This window comes from Ceratotherium simum, chromosome 11 (genome assembly GCF_057802395.1).
Source record: "Ceratotherium simum simum isolate JZ-2026a chromosome 11, ASM5780239v1, whole genome shotgun sequence".
Taxonomy (NCBI): Eukaryota; Metazoa; Chordata; class Mammalia; order Perissodactyla; family Rhinocerotidae; genus Ceratotherium; species Ceratotherium simum.
The window spans coordinates 43875638-43897411 of record NC_141910.1 but is presented as its reverse complement, the minus strand read 5'-3'; the positions used below and the strand labels follow the sequence as shown (position 1 = coordinate 43897411).

The following is a 21774-nucleotide window of genomic DNA, read 5'->3' as shown; positions in this document are numbered from 1 at the left end:
TAAAGTACTTATAATGGCAAAGAAAAAAACAAAGTACTAATCTGTCTACAAATAAAAAGGCCAGGCCCTGAGCAAAATAACAGCTAAGGTGAAAAGCTCCAGTGCAGTACAAAGAACCTCAGAAATTTGTTAGGATTTCAGTACTCACTCCAAATGATTACTGATGATTTATGCTACTTATCAGTGTTTTGGGAAGAGACATTAGTATGTATTTTCTGGACAAAACTCCTAAACTTAGATTTTTAATAACTACTTATCCCAATATAACTCACATATTCTCCCCCAAAAGACTCTTCTCAAAAACCATTTGAAAAAACATGCACCATTCGTAATCAGCAAAACCTGGAAAATACCTAAATCTCCAGCAAGAGTAGAACGGAAAAATCGTTATCTATTTATACAATGGAATACTGCATAAGAATGCGAATGAACTAAACTACATGCAACAATATGGATTAATCTCAGAAACATAATATTGAGCAAAAGAAGCCAGACACAAAAGAATACATCTTGTATGTGATTTCTTTCATAAAAAGTCCAAAAACAAACAAAGCCTATTAGAGGTCAGGATACAGTGGAGGGTTTGGGGAGTTAGTGGATGGAGGTGGGTGCTTCTGGGTGTTGGTTACATGGCTCTCTGTTCAGTTTGTACAGACTCATCAAGCGGCACACTTATGATTTGAGCGCTTTTCTATATCACTTCAATAAGACATTAAAAAAACCTTTTCTTTGAAGTCCATAACTGAGTTTAGTTAGTATGCCTGATGTGCTGTGTGTTAATTTCTTCTGAACAAACCAGAGAAAACTCTGATGACTGAAATTATCTCTGACAGTAGTGTCTGGAAATGCCTTTCAAACAATCTAAGAATGAGGAATTGATTTTAATCTCATTTTAGGAATAAGAAAATTATATTGTACTCCAAGTCTTTGACCATCATTGAAAAACTAAATGCATCATCCCACAGGCAAACAAAATTTTACTGACCAAAAGAGAGAACCCTCCTACTTATGAATAAAGGGACTTCTATGTATCTTTTGTGTATGTGACTAGATGGGTAGTATCTGACCTGAGGGTTTCCCAAGTACTTCCGTGCGAGGGTCCCTTTAGGAATAAAGGATCATACTGGTGAAGTTCTTTTCCAGGAAACCTTGGTGTGGCATATTGCATGGACCAGGAATCTGGATGTTTGGGTCCTAGTTCCAGTTAATAATTAGTTAAGTAACCAAAGGCAAGTGACTTTTCTGGGTTCTAATTTCATCATATATATATATATATATATAAAGAAGACTGAACTAGATGATGTTTAAGATCCCTCTTCTAGCTCTATATGCTGTCACTCTGTGAGAATAGTAACCAGCCCTGGTGGTCTAGTGGTTAAGATTTGGTGCTCTCACCACCACCGCCCAGGTTCATTTCCTGGTCAGGGAACCACACCACCTATCTGTCAGCTATCATACTGTGGTGGCTGTGTGTTGCTGTGATGCTGAAAGCCATGCCACCAATATTTCAAATACCAACAGGGTCACCCATGGTGGGCATATTTCAGTGGAGCTTCCACACTAAGACAGACTAGGAAGAAAGACTTGGCCATCCCTCTCCAAAAAATTTGCCATGAAAACTCTAGGAATAGCAGCGGAGCATTGTCTGATACAGCACCGGAAGGTGAGAGGATGGTGCGAAAAGACAGGGCAGGGTTCCACTCTGTGGACAGGCTCAGTAGGAGTTGGAATTGACTCAATGGTACTAACAACAATTATAAGAGAGTATTCCTTGGAGAAAGGGTCTCACATCATCTGTGTTCAATCTATACACATATTATCCAGCCTGCCCCAAATGTTCAGAAGCTGGCTGGGCCAGAAAGAGACATGTATGCAATTTAAGTAGATCAACAAGTTAGTCTCCTTCAAACTTTTGTCCTTTGACTATTGATTTACTGAGGGGACAGCTGATTCTGGAGAGAAATATTTGTTCCTTAATTTCTATTTGAGGGCATTATCCTCTTTGGCAGGAGTGCTACCAATTTACTTTTCACCCATAATGGATGGAGTCATCTGGGTAACTTGGGATACTCAATTTACTCCAATGACATTTAGAGATTATAGTCTAAGCAGCAGTGCAGGCAGCCCACGCCTTCACCTGGCTTGGTGCTTATGCTTTCCTCTCTAACAAATACGGGCTTACCTGCAATCTCTTTTCAAGGAACTGTTTTCCACCTTCCAAACCATATGAATGTTCATAAGGATAACTCCAATCTCGAATTAAAAACATTAATGTCTATAAACAGAAAAAAAAAAGTTAGAAATCATTTCTTACAAAATTTTACCAAAAAAAATCACTACTTTAACAACTGAAGCCTCCCTTACTCCCCTAAACAACCTTTATCAAAAGGTATAGTAACCAAATGGTTAATACTGCTCAGTTATATCAAGAGCCTACCTAAACTAACAACATTCCCAGCCCCTATACCAAGCAATTAATTGCCTCCAGTTGAGAACCTCACTGTGTATAAAGAGTCACCACAAGCAGTAATACAGGATTTTAAAAAATGAACAAAAGGTATATCAGGGCATATAGATCATAATTTTAAGTCAAGATCATATAAAGAGAAGATCAACTAACCTACTTCTAGACCAACTAACTCTTTTCACACAATTTTTTATTTGTATATGCTTAGTTTTCTTAAACCTCAGCACTGTTGACATTTTGGGCCAGGAAATTCTTAGCTGTGAGTGGCTGTCATGTGCATTGTAGTATGTCGGACAGCATTTCTGGCCTCTATGCACTAGATGCCAGTAGCATTAATCTCCCCTCCCAAAACTGTGACAACCAAAAATGTCTCCACACATTGGCAAATGTCCCCTAGGTGGAAAAATTATCCCAATTCAGAAAAACTGATAGAGGCCAAGTAGAGTACATTTCATCCATATACACAAAATGAAGCTATAACCTGCCCAAAATATTTCATGAAAGTGATCACTTGAGCCAGACAAGACTGAGGCAGAATCAATGTAAACCCACTAACGCTAAGAATAACCAGCAATGCTGTCACACAGGAAGGATTTCACAGACTGACAAGCAAACAGGGTGGAGTCATTCTCCCTTACCATAACACAACTGACCAAATCATACTAATGTCAACTTATAAATTACACTTACTTCCAAAAAGAAACTATCTGAAATTAGCTTTTTTTTTTTAAATCTCTGTCATGATAGGATTCCACAGAAGCAAGCAGAACATATGTTTCTCAAATAACTCTACCTGGGTTAATTTCTGACTTAATATTCTGTACCTGGGATTTAAAAGGAATAAAAAACACATGGGGATAGAGGGAGTAGAGAAGGGGGAGAGATACTAAATTCTGGAACTTTTCTATATGAAACCAAAATAAAGAATAACAAGACTAACCTTAACCTGTAACATACCACAAAAAAGAAACCTATAATATTTTGTAGTAGTTTATCACATATAAAAGAAATTTACATGACTGTCTAAAGTTATGGAATTAAATAACATCTAATTAAGAGAAACGGTATTAACCTCTTAATCTAAGTAAAAGTATTAATCAATCTATATTCATTTGTTCTATTTCCTATCCCATTAGCCTACTACTGATACGTTGGTGACAACCATAAATTAATTTAAACTCTGCTGAATCTGTTGCTAAAAATGAGTTTATTGTAATATACTCATGTTTTCAGAGCTATAAGATGAGGTGGCTTGATAGCTTTTCATAGGTAAATTTTTAAAAATAATAAAATACTTATTTACCTGAAATGGTTTCTGGTAGATTTCTTCCATTGCAAGTCTGCCATACTCTGTAAATAACTATTAAATCAAGTTATTTAAAATAATGCTCCCAAAGAGATTGAAAGAAGACATCTGTAAAGCTGTTCTATCTATATCAGACCACTAGATGTCAGAGCCTTTAAAATCATTTGAAAGCCAAGCATTTAATTGCCTAACAGTCTGGGTGTATATTAAAATTTCTTCCAGTTAAGAAGTTGTACAACAGTTTAAAGTCATATAATATTCAATCTTCTTACAATATTATAGGCTTCTAGGTATAAAGTCACAATAAAGTGGGAATTTAATTTTCAATACTTTGGAATACATTGAGACATACATACTTGCAAGTGTTGAAGATCATCTTCTTGAATATTCTGAGACAAATTATACACCTGTTAAAAAAAACTTGTTTTTATTAGTGTTTTATTTTGAATACTCAGCTGTATATAACTTTACTGGTGGAAATGAAGGTATTTTATACCTCAGTACAAATGAATCACTTAGCCACTATCTTAACTAGTGGCATATGAAAAGAATTTTCTCTTTTTTCCTAACAACAGTCAGGATAAAACATTAAGGGGGGAAGCAGTGGTGGTAAACTACGCAAAAATCATGAATACACATGTATGGGGCCTAGAAAGCGGCAGACAAAAAAAAAGTGTATTATGTAGTAAGTTTCTTTTTTTCCTTCTCAAAGTGTCTTTAATGTTATGACATGATGTCTTTTTTTAAAAAAAGTAAAGATTGTTTCTACAATTATTTTTCTAAGTCAATGAATGTGAGGGGCATAGTTCTACAAAGATAAATTCCTCCCTGGTACAATCGTAACATACAGTTCATAATTATTTGATGGGTGCCTCGAATACCATTGACTCTAATACAGTTCTCTTTTTACTTAAGTAAACTCATCAGTCTAAATAACTATTAACATGAAAATTTTACTAGCCTGTAGTAGCTGAAAAAAATAACAGTAGGTGGCCCTGGTGCCCTGCCAAGAATTTTTTAGGAGGCTTCCCCCATCGCATTTAGACCAGAGCTGATAATAGAAGGTCTAAGTACTCTCAAGGAAGGGAAATTGGAGAAAAGACTCACTAGGTCCAGTCCTTCTGAATCAGATCTTTAAAAGGTGACCTAGGCCACCACAGGAGAAAAGTGGGTGTCCACATATGTCACCTCTGTTAAGAAATAACTTTTGTCTACGAAAATAGAGTTACTCCAATACACTACAAAGCTATAGTAATCAAAACAGCACGGTACTGGCAGAAAAACAGACACACAGATCAACAGAACAGAATTGAAAGCCCACAAATAAAACCACACATGTATGGACAGCTAATCTTCGACAAAGGAGCCAAGAACATATAGTGAAGAAAGGAAAGTCTCTTCAATAAATGATGTTGGGAAAACTGGACAGCCACGTGCAAAACGACGAAAGTAGGCCAGTATCTTACACCACACAAAAAAATTAACTCAAAATGGATTAAAGACTTGAATGTAAGACCTGAAACCATAAAACTCCTAAAAGAAAATCTAGGCAGTACTCTCTTTGGTATCAGTCTTAGCAGTACCTTTTCAAATATCATGTCTACTCAGGAAAGGGAAACAAAAGAAAAAATAAACAAATAGGACTACATCAGACTAAAAAGCTTCTGCAAGGCAAAGGAAACTACGAACAAAATGAAAAGATAACCCACCAACTGGGAGAAAATATTTGCAAATCATATATCCGATAAGGGGTTAATTTCCAAAATATATAAAGAACTCACACAATTCAACAAGAAAACAAACAATCCAATCAAAAAACGGGCAGAGGATATGAATAGACATTTTTTCCAAAGAAGATATACAGATGGCCAACAGGCACATGGAAAGAGGTTCAACATCACTAATTATTAGAGAAATGCAAATCAAAACTCTAATGAGATTTCACCTTATACCCGTCAGAATGGCTATAATGAACACAACAAGAAATAACAAATGTTGGAGAGGACGTGGAGAAAAGGAACCCTCATACACTGCCGGTGGGAATGCAAACTGGTGCAGCCACTATGTAAAACAGTACAAAGATTTCTCAAAAAATTAAAAATAGAAATACTGTACAATTCAGCTATCCCATTACTGGGTATTTTTCCAAAGAACATGAGATCAACAATTCAAAGAGATTTATGCACCCCTATGTTCATCACAGCATTATTCACAATAGCCAAGATGTGGAAGCAACCCAAGTGCCCATCAATGGATGAATGGATATAGAAGATGTGGTAGATATATACAACAGAATACTACTCAGCCATAAAAAAAGACAAAATCATGCCATTTGCAACAACATGGCTGGACCTTGAGGGTATTACGCTAAGCCAGACAGAGAAAGACAAATACCATATGATTTGACTCATACATGGAAGATAAACAAACACATGGATAAGAACAGATTAGTGGTTACCAGAGCAGAAGGGGGTGGGGGGCAGGGCGAAAGGGGTAAAGGGGCACATATGTATGGTGACAGATAAAAACTAGACGATTGGTGGTGAACACAATGCAGTCTATACAGAAACTGATATATAATAATGTACACCTGAAATTTACACAATGTTACAAGCCAAGAGGACCTCAATAAAATAATTTAAAAACAAAAAATAAAATAGGGTTACTCCAAAGATAGAACAATTTGTTCTAACAGTAAATAAGTGATAATCTAGCTGAATCACTCTGAGGTCAAAAATATAAACAGCCAATATAGGCCAGCAAACCTAAAATTATATTCTCAGCTAAATCCAAACAGGGTGCTTAAAAAGTAATTAACAACTGAGGTGATTAAACTCTAGATTTGAACTTAAAACCTAAAAGCATGACCAACCTATTCATATCCACGTGAGCCTCTGCTTTTAGAAAATAGGTCCAGATCCTTTCATTGTCAGGGCCAGGTTGCAAATAGCAAAGACAGGAGAGGATTTGTTTATCTTAGATCATTAGTACTTAGTATACTGCACTGTACTTAGCAGATGCTCAACAATTATTTGTTGAGAGAATAAATGACAAGAGGATCAATTTGTCATTGATCTATCAGCCAGGCAGCTTATGTAGGGAAGAAGAGAAGTCCAGCTTCAAAGATCAGGAAGAAAGCAATAACAAAAAATAATTTTAATCTTCTTGATTTATAGTTTACAAAACAGTTTCTTACGTATTATCTCATTTAGATCTCATTTCTGACTGCATACAACAATATATGAGATAGGCAAGAGGGGTAAAATCCTCATTTTACAGATAAGAAAAGGCTGAGTGGCTTTTAAGTGGTTGTCCAAAACCAGGCCTCCTACTATCATAAGGTTGAACAAATCAACAAGAGAACACCAAGGTACAAGTTCCAGGACAGAGAACTCCCTCATTATAATTTAAGGTAAGCCATAGAGCCAGCTAATCTGAAGGGCTATAATGTGATAATATAAATACTAAAATGTGGCTTCTGCTTGCCTCAAGGGAATGGCAGTTGTGCCACCTTGCAAGATCAGAGAAAAAGAGGGAGAATACAATGTAAAAAAGAGACTTTGAGGATCCCCAATAGCATCATTTAGTTGGTAGTGAGATATCCCCAGCCCTGTAACAAGCAGAAGCCAGGCTAAAAAATACTCCTCATAATAATATCCAAACCTTCTTTCTACTCTGACAGTTGGATACTTCAAATTAAGTAAGTAAAGAAATGGGAACTTATAGAGACTGGTCATATGTTCCAGATATTATCAGCAAGCATTACAAAAACTCCAAGACACTGTGCACTATCACCTATCACCATCAACAAGAAACATTTCTTATCCCAGGAGAAATACATACTTTTTTTAATATTTGCAAATATCCTTTTTTTGTGTGAGGAAGACTGGCCCTGAGCTAACATTTGTGCCAATCTTCTTCTATTTTGTATGTCGGAAGCCACCACAGCATGGCCTGATGAGCAGTGTGTAGGTCCGCACCTGGGATCCAAACTTGTGAACCCCAGGGCCACTGAAGCAGAGCGTGCAAACTTAACCACCATGCCCCCAAGCCGGCCCTGCAAATATACTTCTTGATACATCATCACCAGCTGGGCCTAAACACCATACTTCAATAATCCATCTTTCAGCCAGAAAAGTATCAACCACAGATGATCTCAGAAAAGAAAAAGTCAAGAAATACAAAATGACATGTGGTGGTTAATTTTAGTCCAATCAGTCTAAATTATACAGAAAAGAGATGGCCTAGATTGAAGAGACCAGAACTTGAGAGAACACCAAACACAATTTGGGTATAGGATTAGTGAAAAACAGAAGGAATTTTACCCCTTTCTAAATGAAACAAGTGCTAAAAGTCCTTAGTTTATTATATAAATATCACTTCAGTTTCCTAAGCTAAATATGAATTAATTCTTATGTCTCTGCCTCCATTAGTTCAAATAATTGAGTACTAGTTGTCATTACATATCGAGTAGAAAATTAAGTTTAATTACTTGGATTTTTTGTTTAATTGGTTGATTTAGCCAAAAAATAAAGACATATTCTATATCTTACTTTATTTGGCAGCCATATGCCTGAATTCAATCAAGGATAACATGCAATAATATCTTTTCCTTAAAAAGAAAAAGCATAGATGCTATGATGAAAAACCAAAGGGAATGGATATTGGTTTACTGCTGCACTGGTAACCACTCAAAGTATGAAATTTCACATTGTGAGCCAGAATAGCAAGCATGGAAATGTAAATTACCAATAAGAAATGTAAATAGCTCTAATTTTAATCCTTTTTTCTTCAATCAAAAGGCATTTTGAGGAAGACGAAAGGTATTAGCATCATCTGAACTGATCATAGCACAGCATCTTGTGTCTCACCTGCACAGAGCTAGTCATAGTGCTCAGAGCAAACACTGTTGCACAGTCTTTGATAGTTGACTGGCTATCAAAGGCACCCTGGGTATCCATTAGCAGCACAGCCACCTAGAAATTTAAAAGTTTAAAATACTAAGTAAAATATTCACCAGTAGTAACTATGAAAATCAAATATAAAATGATAAGTGCCAAAATCAGTAATTAAATCAAGAAAATTATTCTAAGTTAAATATCTCACATATTTTGACATAATAATCCATATATGTTAAAGTTATCAGACTTAATAGTTCTGTGTCGTTTTGATCTTTTATATCAGAAAATAGCTCAAGAAAGAAAACAGGAGAAAAAAATAGTGAAAACGTATAAATGGAATTTTACTTTTGTTCCATTAGGTCTGTCAATCACAAATACTTCATTCCAGACTTGTATGCCTGTTGTTTCTCTTTCGCAACCCCCTCGCCATGTAAAGCCAGTCAATGGTTCATTGTTTCCACCAATCCAACTTTGAGAATCCTGTTAAAGTCAAGCACAAAGATAAAATAAAACACAAAAAATTAAGAACTAAAAAGGAATGTAAGAAATCACCCACTCCTTATTTTACAGATGAGGAAGGTAAGTCCAGCAAGATAAAATCCACTGTAACATTACACAAGTAGTTACAAAAGCCGTCGCAAATCCATTCTGGGGACTTTGTCTGAGAGAGAGGTGGTCTCCTCCAAACCTGAACCTTCTCAAATCTGCTCACATTTTCACTCTCTAGGCTTCTAGACGCAAGTGAGGTCACACCCGCTTTTGCCCCATTCTGGAAAGATTTCCTAAAATGTTTAAAAATCATAAAATATAGATACCAGCTATTTTGACATCTCATTGTACAGACAAGCAAAACTAAGCTTGAGACAGAATGGCTGTCAAAACAGCACTGCTTTCTTAGAATAGCTTATACTAAAATGTTTTCATACTGCCTTAATTTTCTCTTTAAAAAATATCAACTTGGGGGCCAGCCCCATGGCTTAGCGGTTAAGCGCGTGCGCTCTGCTACTGGCGGCCTGGGTTCGGATCTCAGGCGCGCACTGACGCACTGCTTGTCGGGCCATGCTGAGGCCACGTCCCACATACAGCAACTAGAAGGATGTGCAACTATAACATACAACTATCTACTGGGGCTTTGGGGAAAAAAAAAAGGAGGAGGATTGGCAATAGATGTTAGCTCAGGGCCGGTCTTCCTCAGCAAAAAGAGGAGGATTGGCATGGGTGTTAGCTCAGGGCTGATCTTCCTCACACACAAAAAAATATATCAACTTTAGGGCCGGCCCAGTGGCACAAGCGGTTAAGTGCGCGCACTCCGCTGCGGTGGCCCAGGGTTCACAACTTTGGATGCCGGGTGCGCACTGACGCACTGCTTGGCAAGCCATGCTGTGGCGGCGTCCCATATAAAGTGGAGGAAGATGGGCACGGATGTTAGCCCAGGGCCAGTCTTCCTCAGCAAAAAAAGAGGAGGACTGGCAGATGTTAGCACAGGGCTGATCTCCTCACAAAAAAAAAAAAAAGTGTTCTAGTTAAAAGTTGTCCTTGACCTTGAAGAGATTATGCTAAGTGAAATATGCCAGACACAAAATAACAGATACTGTATGATTCTACTTATATGAGGTACCTAAAGTAGTCAAACTCACAGAGACAGAAAGTAGAATGGTGGTTACCAGGTGCTAAGGGGAAGGGGGGAATAGGGAGTTTAATGTGTACAGAGTTTCAGTTTGGGAAGATGAAAAAGTTCTGGAGATGGATTAGGGTGGTGATGGTTGCACAACAATATGAACATACTTAATGCCACTAAGCTGCACACTTAAAAATGGCTAAGATGGTAAATTTCATTATGCATTTTTTAACCACAATTTTTTTCAAAGAGTGTACTTGACTGCTACCAGAACAGAAAGGGGGAAACACCTCTAGTTATTAAATTAAGGTTTGACATGGAGATTTGACTTTATCGTCTTCCACTGGACTTTCAGTTTCAGCCATCCCATGTAAAAAGCTAAGAAGTCATCACAACCATCCTCACAACAAGAAAAAAGCTGAACGAACTGAAAATCAACAGACTTTTCTTTCTTAAATCAGAGAATTGAGGTCACAGGGCAAACCATCAGCCTGAAGCCTGGACAGACAGTGAATACAAACAATCACGAAGGGAGGTCAGTTTACCAGAAGCAGAAGCTGTTGGAGCAACTGGTAGGAACACTTAAATGGTAATTTGGACAAATAGTTGGAAGCTGAGAGTTAAGAACTCCTGCAGGCTCAGTCTTAGCAGGCCTCCACTTTCCTCAGTTTTACCTTGAGGAGTTCCCTGAGGTTTTTAAGGTGAAGATATGAGAAAACTAGTTTTTATCCATCACCATACACATGTGCCCCTTTACCCCTTTTGCCTTCCTTCTACCCTCTTCCCCTCTGCTAACCACCAATCTGTTTTCCTTATCTGTGTGTTTATCTTCCACATGAAATACAGAAACTGAAATATAATAATGTACACCTGAAATGTACACAATGTTACATGCTAATGATCTCAATAAAATAATTTAAAAAAAAAGATATGAGAAAACTTCCCTCAGGACTCTGGCAGGTGGAGGGGAACAGTAACCATTTTTAAATACACCCAGGGGAAAGTAACTACTCTGAATTATACACACCCAGAGCAATCCCCACAACAAAGGCCTGCCCTCCAAGGCAAACTACCTTACCAGAGCTTTAGCTGACCATGGGAAAGGGCAATTTGCCAACTCTAGCCCCCCTAGTCTTCCTGTCTCAAGTAAGGGGAGAAAAAACAAAGGCTAAGAAACACTTGTGAAAGTCATCCCAGACACTCAGGCCAATTAAAAACCGAGATTTATCTATAAAATGACATAATGCTTCCCCTCCCCCACACCTTACCACCACATCAACAGGGCTCCAATATGATGACAGTGGATTACAACTGAGACAACTGCAAGACAAATTCTATTTAAGAAGGAGTTCTTAGGGAAACCCAAAGACAACAGAAGACAGAGAGGAAACCGAAGGCTCTTGGACCTACAGGTACAGAAAACATTAAACACAGCTCATCTCCTAGCTAGATTAACATAAAACCTCAGACTAAAAGCCTAAATCTTCTTTTCCTATGACTTGATAGTTTATGTCTGGCTTTCAACCAAGTTACAAGCCATGCCAAAAGAAAAGAAAAAACAGACTAGCAAGACAAACATCAAGCATCAGAACCAGACTCAGATATGATGCAGATTTTGTAATATAAGATAATATTTAAAATAACTAGGATTAATATGTTAAGGGCTTTAACATAAAAAGCAGACAACATGCAAAAACAGGTAATATAAGCAGAGAAATGGAAATTCTAAGAAAGAATCAAAAGAAAATGCTAGATATCAAAAACACTGTGAGAGAAATAAAGAATGCCTTTGATGCACTTGTCCACAGACTGGACACAGCCAAGGAAAGAATCAGCAAACTTAAAGATACGTCAATAGAAACTTCCCAAACTGAAATGCATGGAGAAAAAAAATAAGACTAACAGAACAGACCATTCAAGAACTGTGGGACAATTACAAAAGACATAATACAGGTGTAATGGAAATACCAGAGAGAGAAGAGGAAAAGGAGAAAAAGAAACATCAGAATCAATAATGGCTGAGAATTTTCTAAAATTAATGACAAATATCAAACAAAAGATCCAAGAAGGTCAGAGAACACCAAACAGGCTAAATACCAAAAGATCTACACCAGGCATATCACATTCTAGCTGCAAAGTAACAAAGACAAACAGGAAATCCTGAAAGAAGCCAGAGACAAAAAACACTTTACCTACACAGGAACAAGGATAACAATTACTTTGGACTTGTCATCAGAAACCACACAAACAGGAAGAGAGTGGAGTGAAATATTTGAAGTACTGAAAGAAAAAGCCACCAACCTAGAATTCTGTATCCAGTGAAGTTATCCTACAAAAGTAAAGGGGAATAGGGGCTGGCCCCGTGGCATAGCGGTTAAGTGGGCACGCTCCACTGCTGGCGGCCCAGGTTCGGATCCCGGGTACGCACCGATGCACCGCTCGTCAGGCCATGCTGTGGCGCCGTCCCATATAAAGTGGAGGAAGATGGTCACAGATGTTAACCCAGGGCCAGTCTTCCTCAGCAAAAAAAGAGGAGGATTGGCATGGATGTTAGCTCAGGGCTGATCTTCCTCACAAAAAAAAAAAATTAAAAAAAGTAAAGGGAAATAAAAACTTCCTGAAAAAAAAAAACTGAGGGACACTGTCACCAGTACACCTGCCTTGCAAGAAATGTTAAAAGTTCTTCAGAGAGAAAGAAAATAATATAGCTCAGACATATATACAGAAAGAAAGAATGTCAGAGAAAGACTAGAAGGTAAAATAAAATCTTTTATTCTTCTTATTCTTAATTGATCTAATAGACATCTGTGTGTTCAAAGTACTAATAGCAACAATATATTGGGTGGTTATGATATATAGATAGGGGAAATGAAACAGCAATGTTATAAGGAACAGGAGGGAGGCACTGGAAATACTCTGTCATAAGGTACCTGCACTACCCATGAACATATAATATTATTCTAAAGTGGACTTAGATTAGTCACAAATGTATATTGCAAACTCCGGGCAACCACTAAAAAAAATTTTTTTAAGTATAATGAATATACTAAAAGAGAATAGAAAATGCAATTATATAAAATGCTCAATTAAAGCTAGAGAAGGCAGAAAAAGAGAGTAATTTTTAAAAAAGAAACAAAGAACAAGTACAACAAGTAGAAAAGTTACAAACATGAGAGATACTAATCCAACTATATCAATAATCACTTTAGATGTGCATGATCTAAACAAACCAATTAAAAGACAAACTGTAACAGCAGATTAAAAAAAGTCCCAACTACTTTTTGCCTACAAAAAACCCAGTTTAAATATAAAGACACAGATACGTTAAAAAGGAATGGAGGAAGATATGCCATGCTAACACTTATCAAACAAAAGCTAGAATCGCTATATTAATTTCAGACAGAGCTGACTTCAGAACAAAAAAATTATCAGAATAAAGAGTGGTATTACATAATGATAAAGGAGTCAATTCCCCAAGAAAACTTAATCTTTAATGTGTATGCGCCTAACAACAAAGTATCAAAATATGTGAGGCAAAAACCAAACTGTGAGGAGAAACAGACAAATCCACTATTATTCTTGGAGACTTCAATACCCCTCTATCAGTAATTGACAGATCCAGAAGACAGAAAATCAGTAACAATATAGATGAAGTGAATAGCAACAACAATCAAATGGTTCTAATTGACATTATAGAATACTATATCTAATAACGGCAGAATGAACTTTCCTCTCAAACTCACACAGAACATTTACCAAAACAAAACACAGAACACATTCTGGGCCTTAAAAGAAATTTAAAGGAGTAGATCATACAAATTAGGCTCTCAGAACACAATGGAATTAAACTATAAAGCAATAATAGTAAGATAGTTGGAAAATCCCAAAATAGTGGCGTTTAAACAACACACTTCTAAATAACACATGGGTCAAAGACGCCTCAATAGAAATTTTAAAATATTTTGAACTAAAAGAAAACAAAAATACAACTTATGGGGGCCAGCCCGGTGGCGCAAGCGGTTAAGTGCACGCGCTCCACTGCGGGGGCCCAGGGTTCGCCGGTTCGGATCCCAGGAGCACACCGATGCACTGCTTGGCAAGTCATGCTGTGGCAGCGTCCCATGTAAAGTGGAGGAAGATGGGCATGGATGTTAGCCCAGGGCCAGTCTTCCTCAGCAAAAAAGAGGAGGATTGGCAGATGTTAGCTCAGGGCCAATCTTCCACACCAAAAAAAAAAAAAATACAATTTGTGAAAATACATGAAATGCAGCAAAAGCAGTGCTTAGAGGAGAATTTATAGCACTGGGTGCATAAATTAGGAAAGAAGAAAGATCTAAAATGAATCATCTAAACATCTACCTTAGGAAACTAGAAAAGTAATACAACCTAAAGCAAGCAGAATAAAATTAGAGCAGAAACCAACAAAAATGAAAATAAGAAATCAACAGAAAAAAAAAAAATCAGTGAAACAAAAAGTTGGTCCTTTGAAAATAGCAATAAAATTTGAGAGAGAGAAAAGACTAATAATATAGAAATCAAAGAGGAGTCAAAACTACTAATTCTGCAGACAATAAAAAGATAATAAAGGAACATTAAGAACAACTCAATGCTCACAATTTTGCTAGTTGGAATGGACCAACTATTTGAAAGGCACAAACTACCAAACTCACACAAGAAAGAAAACAGATTATCTGAATAAGCCTATATCTACTAATTGATAATTAATAACCTTCTAAAAAAGAATGAACCAAGCCCAAACACTTTCACTGGTGAATTTTACCAAACATTTAAGAAATGATACCAGTTCTTTATAAGTTCTTTCAAAAAAACAGCAGAAAGAACACTTCCAAACTGATTCTATGAGGCCAGCATTATCCTAATAGCAAAAGCAGATAAAGACACTACAAGAAAGAAACACTAGAAACCAATATATCTCATGAACATAGATGCAAAAATACTCAACAAAATATTAGCAAATTGAATCCAACAATGTATAAAAAGAATTATACACTACTACTAAGTGGGATTTATTCCAAGGATGCAAGGTAGACTCAATATTCAAAAAATTAATAACACTGGGGGACGGCCCTGTGGCATAGTGGTTAAGTTTGGCGCGTTCTGCTTCAGTGGCCTGGGTTCGCAGGTTCAAATCCCAGGCACAGACTTACACCACCCATCAGCCATGCTATGGCAGTGACCCAGATACAAAATAGAGCAAGACTGGCACAGATGTTAGCTCAAGGCTAACCTTCCTCAAGGAAAAAAAGAGGAAGACTGGTAACAGAGGTTAGCTCAGGGCAAATCTTCCTCAGCAAAAAAAAAAAAAAAAAAATTTAATAACGTAATCCATCACATCAACAGGATAAACAAGTCACATGATCATACCAATAGATGCAGAAAAAGCATTTGACAAAGTCTAACGTCCATCCATGATTTAAAAAAAAAAAACTCCCAGCAGACTAGGAATAGAGTGGAATTTCCTGAACTTGATAAAAAAAATCTACAAAAACTCCTATAGCTAACATCACACATAGTGGTGAGAACCTAGATGCATTCTCCCCAAAGCATCTATTAGGAAAAAGATAAGGATGTCCACTTTTATCACTTGCACTTAACATTGTACTGGAGGTTCTAGTCAGGACAACTAGCCAAGAAAGAGAGATAAAAGGTAGTCAGATTGGAAAACAAGTAGAACTATTTCTACAGGCATACCTCGCAGATATTGCGGATTCAGTTCCAGACCACCACAATAAAGCAAATATTGCAATAAAGCAAATATCGCAATAAAGCAAGTCACACAAGTTTTTTGTCTTCCCAGTGCATATAAAACTATGTTTATACTATAATGTAGTCTATTAAGTGTGCAACAGCATTATGTCTAAAAAAACAATGTACATACCTTAATTAAAAAATACTTTATTGCTAAAACTTGCTAACCATCATCTAAGCCTTCAGCAAGTTGTAATCTTTTTGCTGGTGAAGGGTCTTGCCTCGATGTTGATGGCTGCTGACTGGTCAGGGTGCTGATTGCTAAGGGTTGGAGTGGCTGTAGCAAGTTTTTAAAATAAGACAACAACGGGGGCTGGCCCCGTGGCTTAGCAGTTAAGTGCGCGCGCTCCGCTACTGGCGGCCCGGGTTCGGATTCCGGGCGCGCACTGACACACTGCTTGTCCGGCCATGCTGAGGCGGTGTCCCACATACAGCAACTAGAAGGATGTGCAACTATGACATACAACTATCTACTGGGGCTTTGGGGAGAAAAAGGAAAAAAAAAAAAAAAGGAGGACTGGCAATAAGACGTTAGCTCAGGGCCGGTCTTCCTCGGCAAAAAGAGGAGGATTGGCATGGATGTTAGCTCAGGGCTGATCTTCATCAATCAATCAATCAATCAATCTTTTAAAAAGAAGACAATAATGAAGTTTGCCACATCAATTGACTCTTCCTTTCAGGAATGACTTCTCTGTAGCATGCCGACGCTGATTGATAGCATTTTACCCACAGTAGAACTTCTCTCAAAATTGGTGTCAATCCTCTCAAAACCCTGCCACTTCTTTATCAAACTAAGTTTATGTAATATTCTAAATCCTTTGTTATTATTTCAACAATCTTCACAGCATCTTCACCAGGAGCAGATTCCATCTCAAGAAACCACTTTCTTTGCTCATCCATAAGAAGCAACTACCCTAAGATTACAGCAATTCAGTCACATCTTCAGGCTCCACTTTTAATTCTAGTTCTCTTGCTATTTCCACTACATCTGCAGTTAATTCCTCCACTGAAGTCTTGAACCCCTCAAAGTCATTCATAAGAGTTGGAATCAATTTCTTCCAAATTCCTGTTAATGTTGATATTTTGACCTCTTCCCACAAATCACAAATGTTCTTAATGGCATCTAGAATGATGAATCCTTTCAGAAGGTTTTCAATTGACTTTGCCCAGATCCATCAGAGGAATCACTATCTATGGCAGCTATGGCCTTACGAAATGTATCTCTTAAATAATAAGACTTGAAAGTCGAAATTACTCCTTGATCCACGGGCTACAGAATGGATGTTGAGTTAGTAGGCATGAAAACAATATTCATTTCATTGTACATCTCCATCAGAGCTCTTGGGGGACCAGGTGTACATTGTCAATGAGCAATAATATTTTGAAAGGAATCTTTTTTTCAGAACAGTAGGTATTGACAGTGGGCTTAAAATATTCAGTAAACCCTGTTGCAAACAGATGTACCCTCATCTAGGCTTTGTTGTTCCATTTATAGAGCACAGGCAGAGTAGATTTGGCACAATTCTTAAGAGCCTTAGCATTTTCAGAATGGTAAATGAGCACTGGCTTCAACTTAAAAGTCACCAGCTGCATTAGCCCCTTACAAGAGGTCAGCCTGTTCTTTGAAGCTTTGAAGCCAGGCATAGACTTCTCCTCTCTAGCTATGAAAGTCCTAGATGGCGTCTTCTTCCAATATGAGGCTGTTTCATCTACACTGAAAACCTGTTGTTTAATGTAACTACTTTCATTCATTACCTTAGCTAGATCTTCTAGATAACTTGCTGCTTCACCTTGCACTTTTATGTTATGGAGACAGCTTCTTTCCTTAAACCATGAACCAACCTCTGCTATCTTCAAACTTTTCTTCTGCAGCTTCCTCACCTCTCTCGGCCTTCATGGAATTACCGAGAGTTAGGGCCTCGCTCTGGATTAGACTTTGGCTTAAGGGACTGTTGTAGCTGGTTTGATCTTCTATCCAGACCATTAAAACTTCCTCCATACCAGCAATAAGGATGTTTCGCTTTCTTATCATTAGCATATTCACTGAAGTATCACTTCTAATTTCCTTCAAGAACTTTTCTTTTGCATTCACAACTTGGCTAACTTTTCACACAAGAGGCCTAGCTCTCAGCTTATCTTGGCTTTTGTCATGCCCTCCTCACTAAGCCTAATCATTTCTACCTTTGGCTTAAAGTGAGACTGCAACTCTTCCTTTCACTTGAACACTAAGAGGCCACTGTAGGGTTAAGTGGCCTCATTTCAATATTGTTGTGTCTCAGGGAATAGGGAGGCCCAAGAGGAGGGAGAGAGATTGGGAATGACGGGTCAGTGAAGCAGTCAGAATACACACACAACACTTATCTATTAAGTTCATTGTCTTATATGGACGCGGTTTGTGGCGACCCAAAACAATTACAATAGTAACATCAAAGATCACTAATCACAGATCACCATAACAAATATAACAATGAAAAAGTTCGAAATATTGTGAGAATTACCAAAATGTGACAGAGACATGAAGTGAGTAAATGCTGTTGGAAAAATGGTGCCGACAGACTTGCTCAATGCAGGGTTGCCATAAATCTCCAATTTATAAAAAAACGCAGCATCTGCGAAGTGCAATAGAATGAGGTATGCCTGTATTTACAGATGACATGATCTTGCATATAGAAAACTCTAAAGAATCCACTAAAAAACTATTGGAACTAATAAATGAGCTGAGCAAGGTTGCAGGATACAATATCAATATACAAAAATCAATTGTATTTCTATAAACTTGCAATGAACAATCTGAAAATGAAATTAAGAAAACAATTCCATTTATAATAGCATCAAAAAAAGGAATATATTTAACAAAAGAAGTATAAAACATAACTCTACAAACTACAAAACATCTTTAAAAGAAATTTAAAAAGATTTAAATAAGTGGAAAAACATCCCATGTTCATGGATTGGAACACTTCATATTAAGATGGCAATACTCCCCAAACTGATCTTTCAGATTCAACCCAATCGGCAACAGAATCCCAGCTAACCTCCCACAGAAACTGACAAGCTAAGTCTAAAATTCATATAGAACTGCAAGGGACCTAGAATAGACAAATAATCGTGAAAAAGAAGAACAAAATAAGAAGACTGTCATTTCCTGATTTGAAAACTTACTATAAAGCAACAGTAATCAAGACAGTCTGGTATTGGCATTAGACATATAGATCAATGAAACAGAACTGAAAGTCCAGAAATAAATTCATATGTCTATAATCAACTAATTTTCACCAAGGGTGCCGAGATCATTCAACAGGGAAAAAATTGTCTTTCCACCAAATGGTGCTGGGACAACTGGATAGGCACATACAAAAGAATGAAATTGAACCCTTACCTCATACCATTACTATTCATTATTATAATACATATTAATGTATTATTACATATAGTTAGGGAATATTATATATTAATATATATTCAATATGTATAGCATTATTCATAAGCCAAAAGGTAGAAACCAAATGTCCATTAACTGATGAATGGATAAATAAAATGTGGTATATCTATACAACAGAATATTATTCAGTCTTAAAAAAGAATGAAGTACCGATAATGCTACAACATAAATGATCCCTTAAAACATTACCTTAAGTAAAAGAAGACAGTCACAAAAGACCACATATTAGATGATTTCATTTATATATATGTACAGAATAGGCAAATCTATAGAGACAGAAAACAGATTAGTGGTTCCTTAGGGTGAGGCGTTTGCGGGCAGGCATTGGGGGGATAGGGAGATGATAGCTAAAGGGTATAGGGTTTCATTTTTTTCAGTTTGAGGTGATAAAAATGTTCTAAAATTGATTGTGATGATGGTTGCACAACTCTGAGCCACAGAACTATGCACTTTAAGTGGATGAATTATATGGTATGCGAATTCTATCTCAATAGAGCTGTTAAAATAAAAACAAAAAATCAAATACACTTAGTATACAAGCTTAACAAAGACTCCCAGTCATACAAAATCCACCCCATAACACTACAGAAGTCTAGGAGAAAAAAGAATGGTTCACTGGAGATTCTGTTAAATGTCCACATACTACCGCAATGTGGCATAAATCCTATGGCTTAAACTTGTTTCTTGATGAAAGAATTACAATGAACATTCTCCAAAGCATCTATAGAAAATGCATCCTATTAGTTATAAAAAAAAAAAAATGTTTCAAAGAGTGAGAACAAAGAAATCTTGAACTAAAACTCAGAAGTTGAATAGCAAAATTGTCCTAGGAGAGTGGGGGAAAGAGGCAGGAGGTTAATGACTTTAAAAAAAATATTTCTCCTCCCAAAACAGTTAATGTTAATATAAAAGGAACTTAAATTATACAAGACTGTTTAACTCCCTAAATGTTTAAAGCTAGTGGTTGAGCAGTCAGTGCTTATGTGTAACAGTACATTACTTAAGACATTCTTCAATAAATGACTTAAATGAAATCAATTACTTTAGAAATAGTAATTTTAACTTACAGAAACAAAGACTTCAGAATAGGAAAAGATCTTCTGGAACAAATAATTTATATTCTCTCAAGTCCAAAATCGAAATATGTGATGATAGGCAGCATAATTTTAATGATATTACAAAACAGGCAGTATATACATTTGGGCCTTAAAGCTGGAAAGGTATTTCAAAAGCTACAAATGACAGAACGTTTTCAGGGAATAGATACACAAACGTTAACCAAGAAAGTCTCTCATAAAACACTGCAATAAGCACTCTGGACAATATATTGTAGACTCTTCCATTTCATCTATTTCTGATTCCTCTAGCTTTAGCAAAATTTGGTGAAGTTTTTCTAATTGAAATTACTCACACTAATTTTAAACCTGCATATGAAAGAACAGAAAATTAGTTTCAATCCAGAAACCAAAATCTAGCAGGGAAAAAAATTCAACATGCCAATGGAAAGAAAGTAGTCCACAGTCCACATAACCTCTATATTCAGGGGAAAAAATAAGTCCACCAATTTTTATTTTCCTTATTGACTCTTAAAATTCTAATCAAATTCTGCCTGCTTCTTGCATAGGCAAAAATAGTAATATAAAATTTAAAATTTCAGCAGCTTGTTACATATAGTGTTTCACTTGTAATTAGTGAAATATTCAAAAGCAAATTCAGTTAAAGTAATAATTAAATGAATAAGCTAAACTTCTACATTAAATCTGGCAAACAGTTTTATGAGCATATAAACCTGTATAGCGTATGATGACTTAAAAGTAACAAAATGCACACCTATCAGAATGGCTAAAATTAAAAAGACTGACAGTACTGTTTATAACATGTATAAGAACTATAAGCCTCTTACATTGCTAGTAGAGGTGCAAATTAGTAAAACCACTTTGGAAAAAAAATTTGGCAGTGCCTTACTAAAGTTAAACAGGCATTTACCCTATGACCCAGCATTTCTACTCCTGGGTATAAACTCAACAGAAATAAGTGCTTACGTCACCAAGACTTGTACAAGAATGTTCATGCTTTCTTTATTCATAATAGACAAAAATTACAAACAACCTATATGTCTCAACAGAAGGAGTAAACAGTGATATCTTCATCCAATGAAATACCACTCAGCAATAAAAAATAACAATTATTGATACAACATGATAACAACATGGATAAATATCTTAGACTTAATGTTTAGTGAAAAAAGACACAAGAGTACATACTTTATGA

At 36.6% G+C, this 21774-nt stretch overlaps 1 protein-coding gene across 6 annotated transcripts in view; it reads right to left on the bottom strand.

Moving 5' to 3' along the window:
- ATL2 (atlastin GTPase 2) overlaps positions 1-21774 on the bottom strand; it is a 66963-nt gene that overhangs the window by 8871 nt on the left and 36318 nt on the right. For all 6 annotated transcript variants that reach the window (XM_004418129.3, XM_004418130.3, XM_087436876.1 and 3 more), the window contains 5 exons: positions 9020-9154; positions 8645-8749; positions 4130-4180; positions 3771-3827; positions 2183-2275 (listed from right to left, as the gene is read on the bottom strand). In XM_004418129.3, the coding sequence (XP_004418186.1) occupies positions 2183-2275; positions 3771-3827; positions 4130-4180; positions 8645-8749; positions 9020-9154 (441 nt within the window). The remainder of the gene's footprint in view (positions 1-2182; positions 2276-3770; positions 3828-4129; positions 4181-8644; positions 8750-9019; positions 9155-21774) is intronic.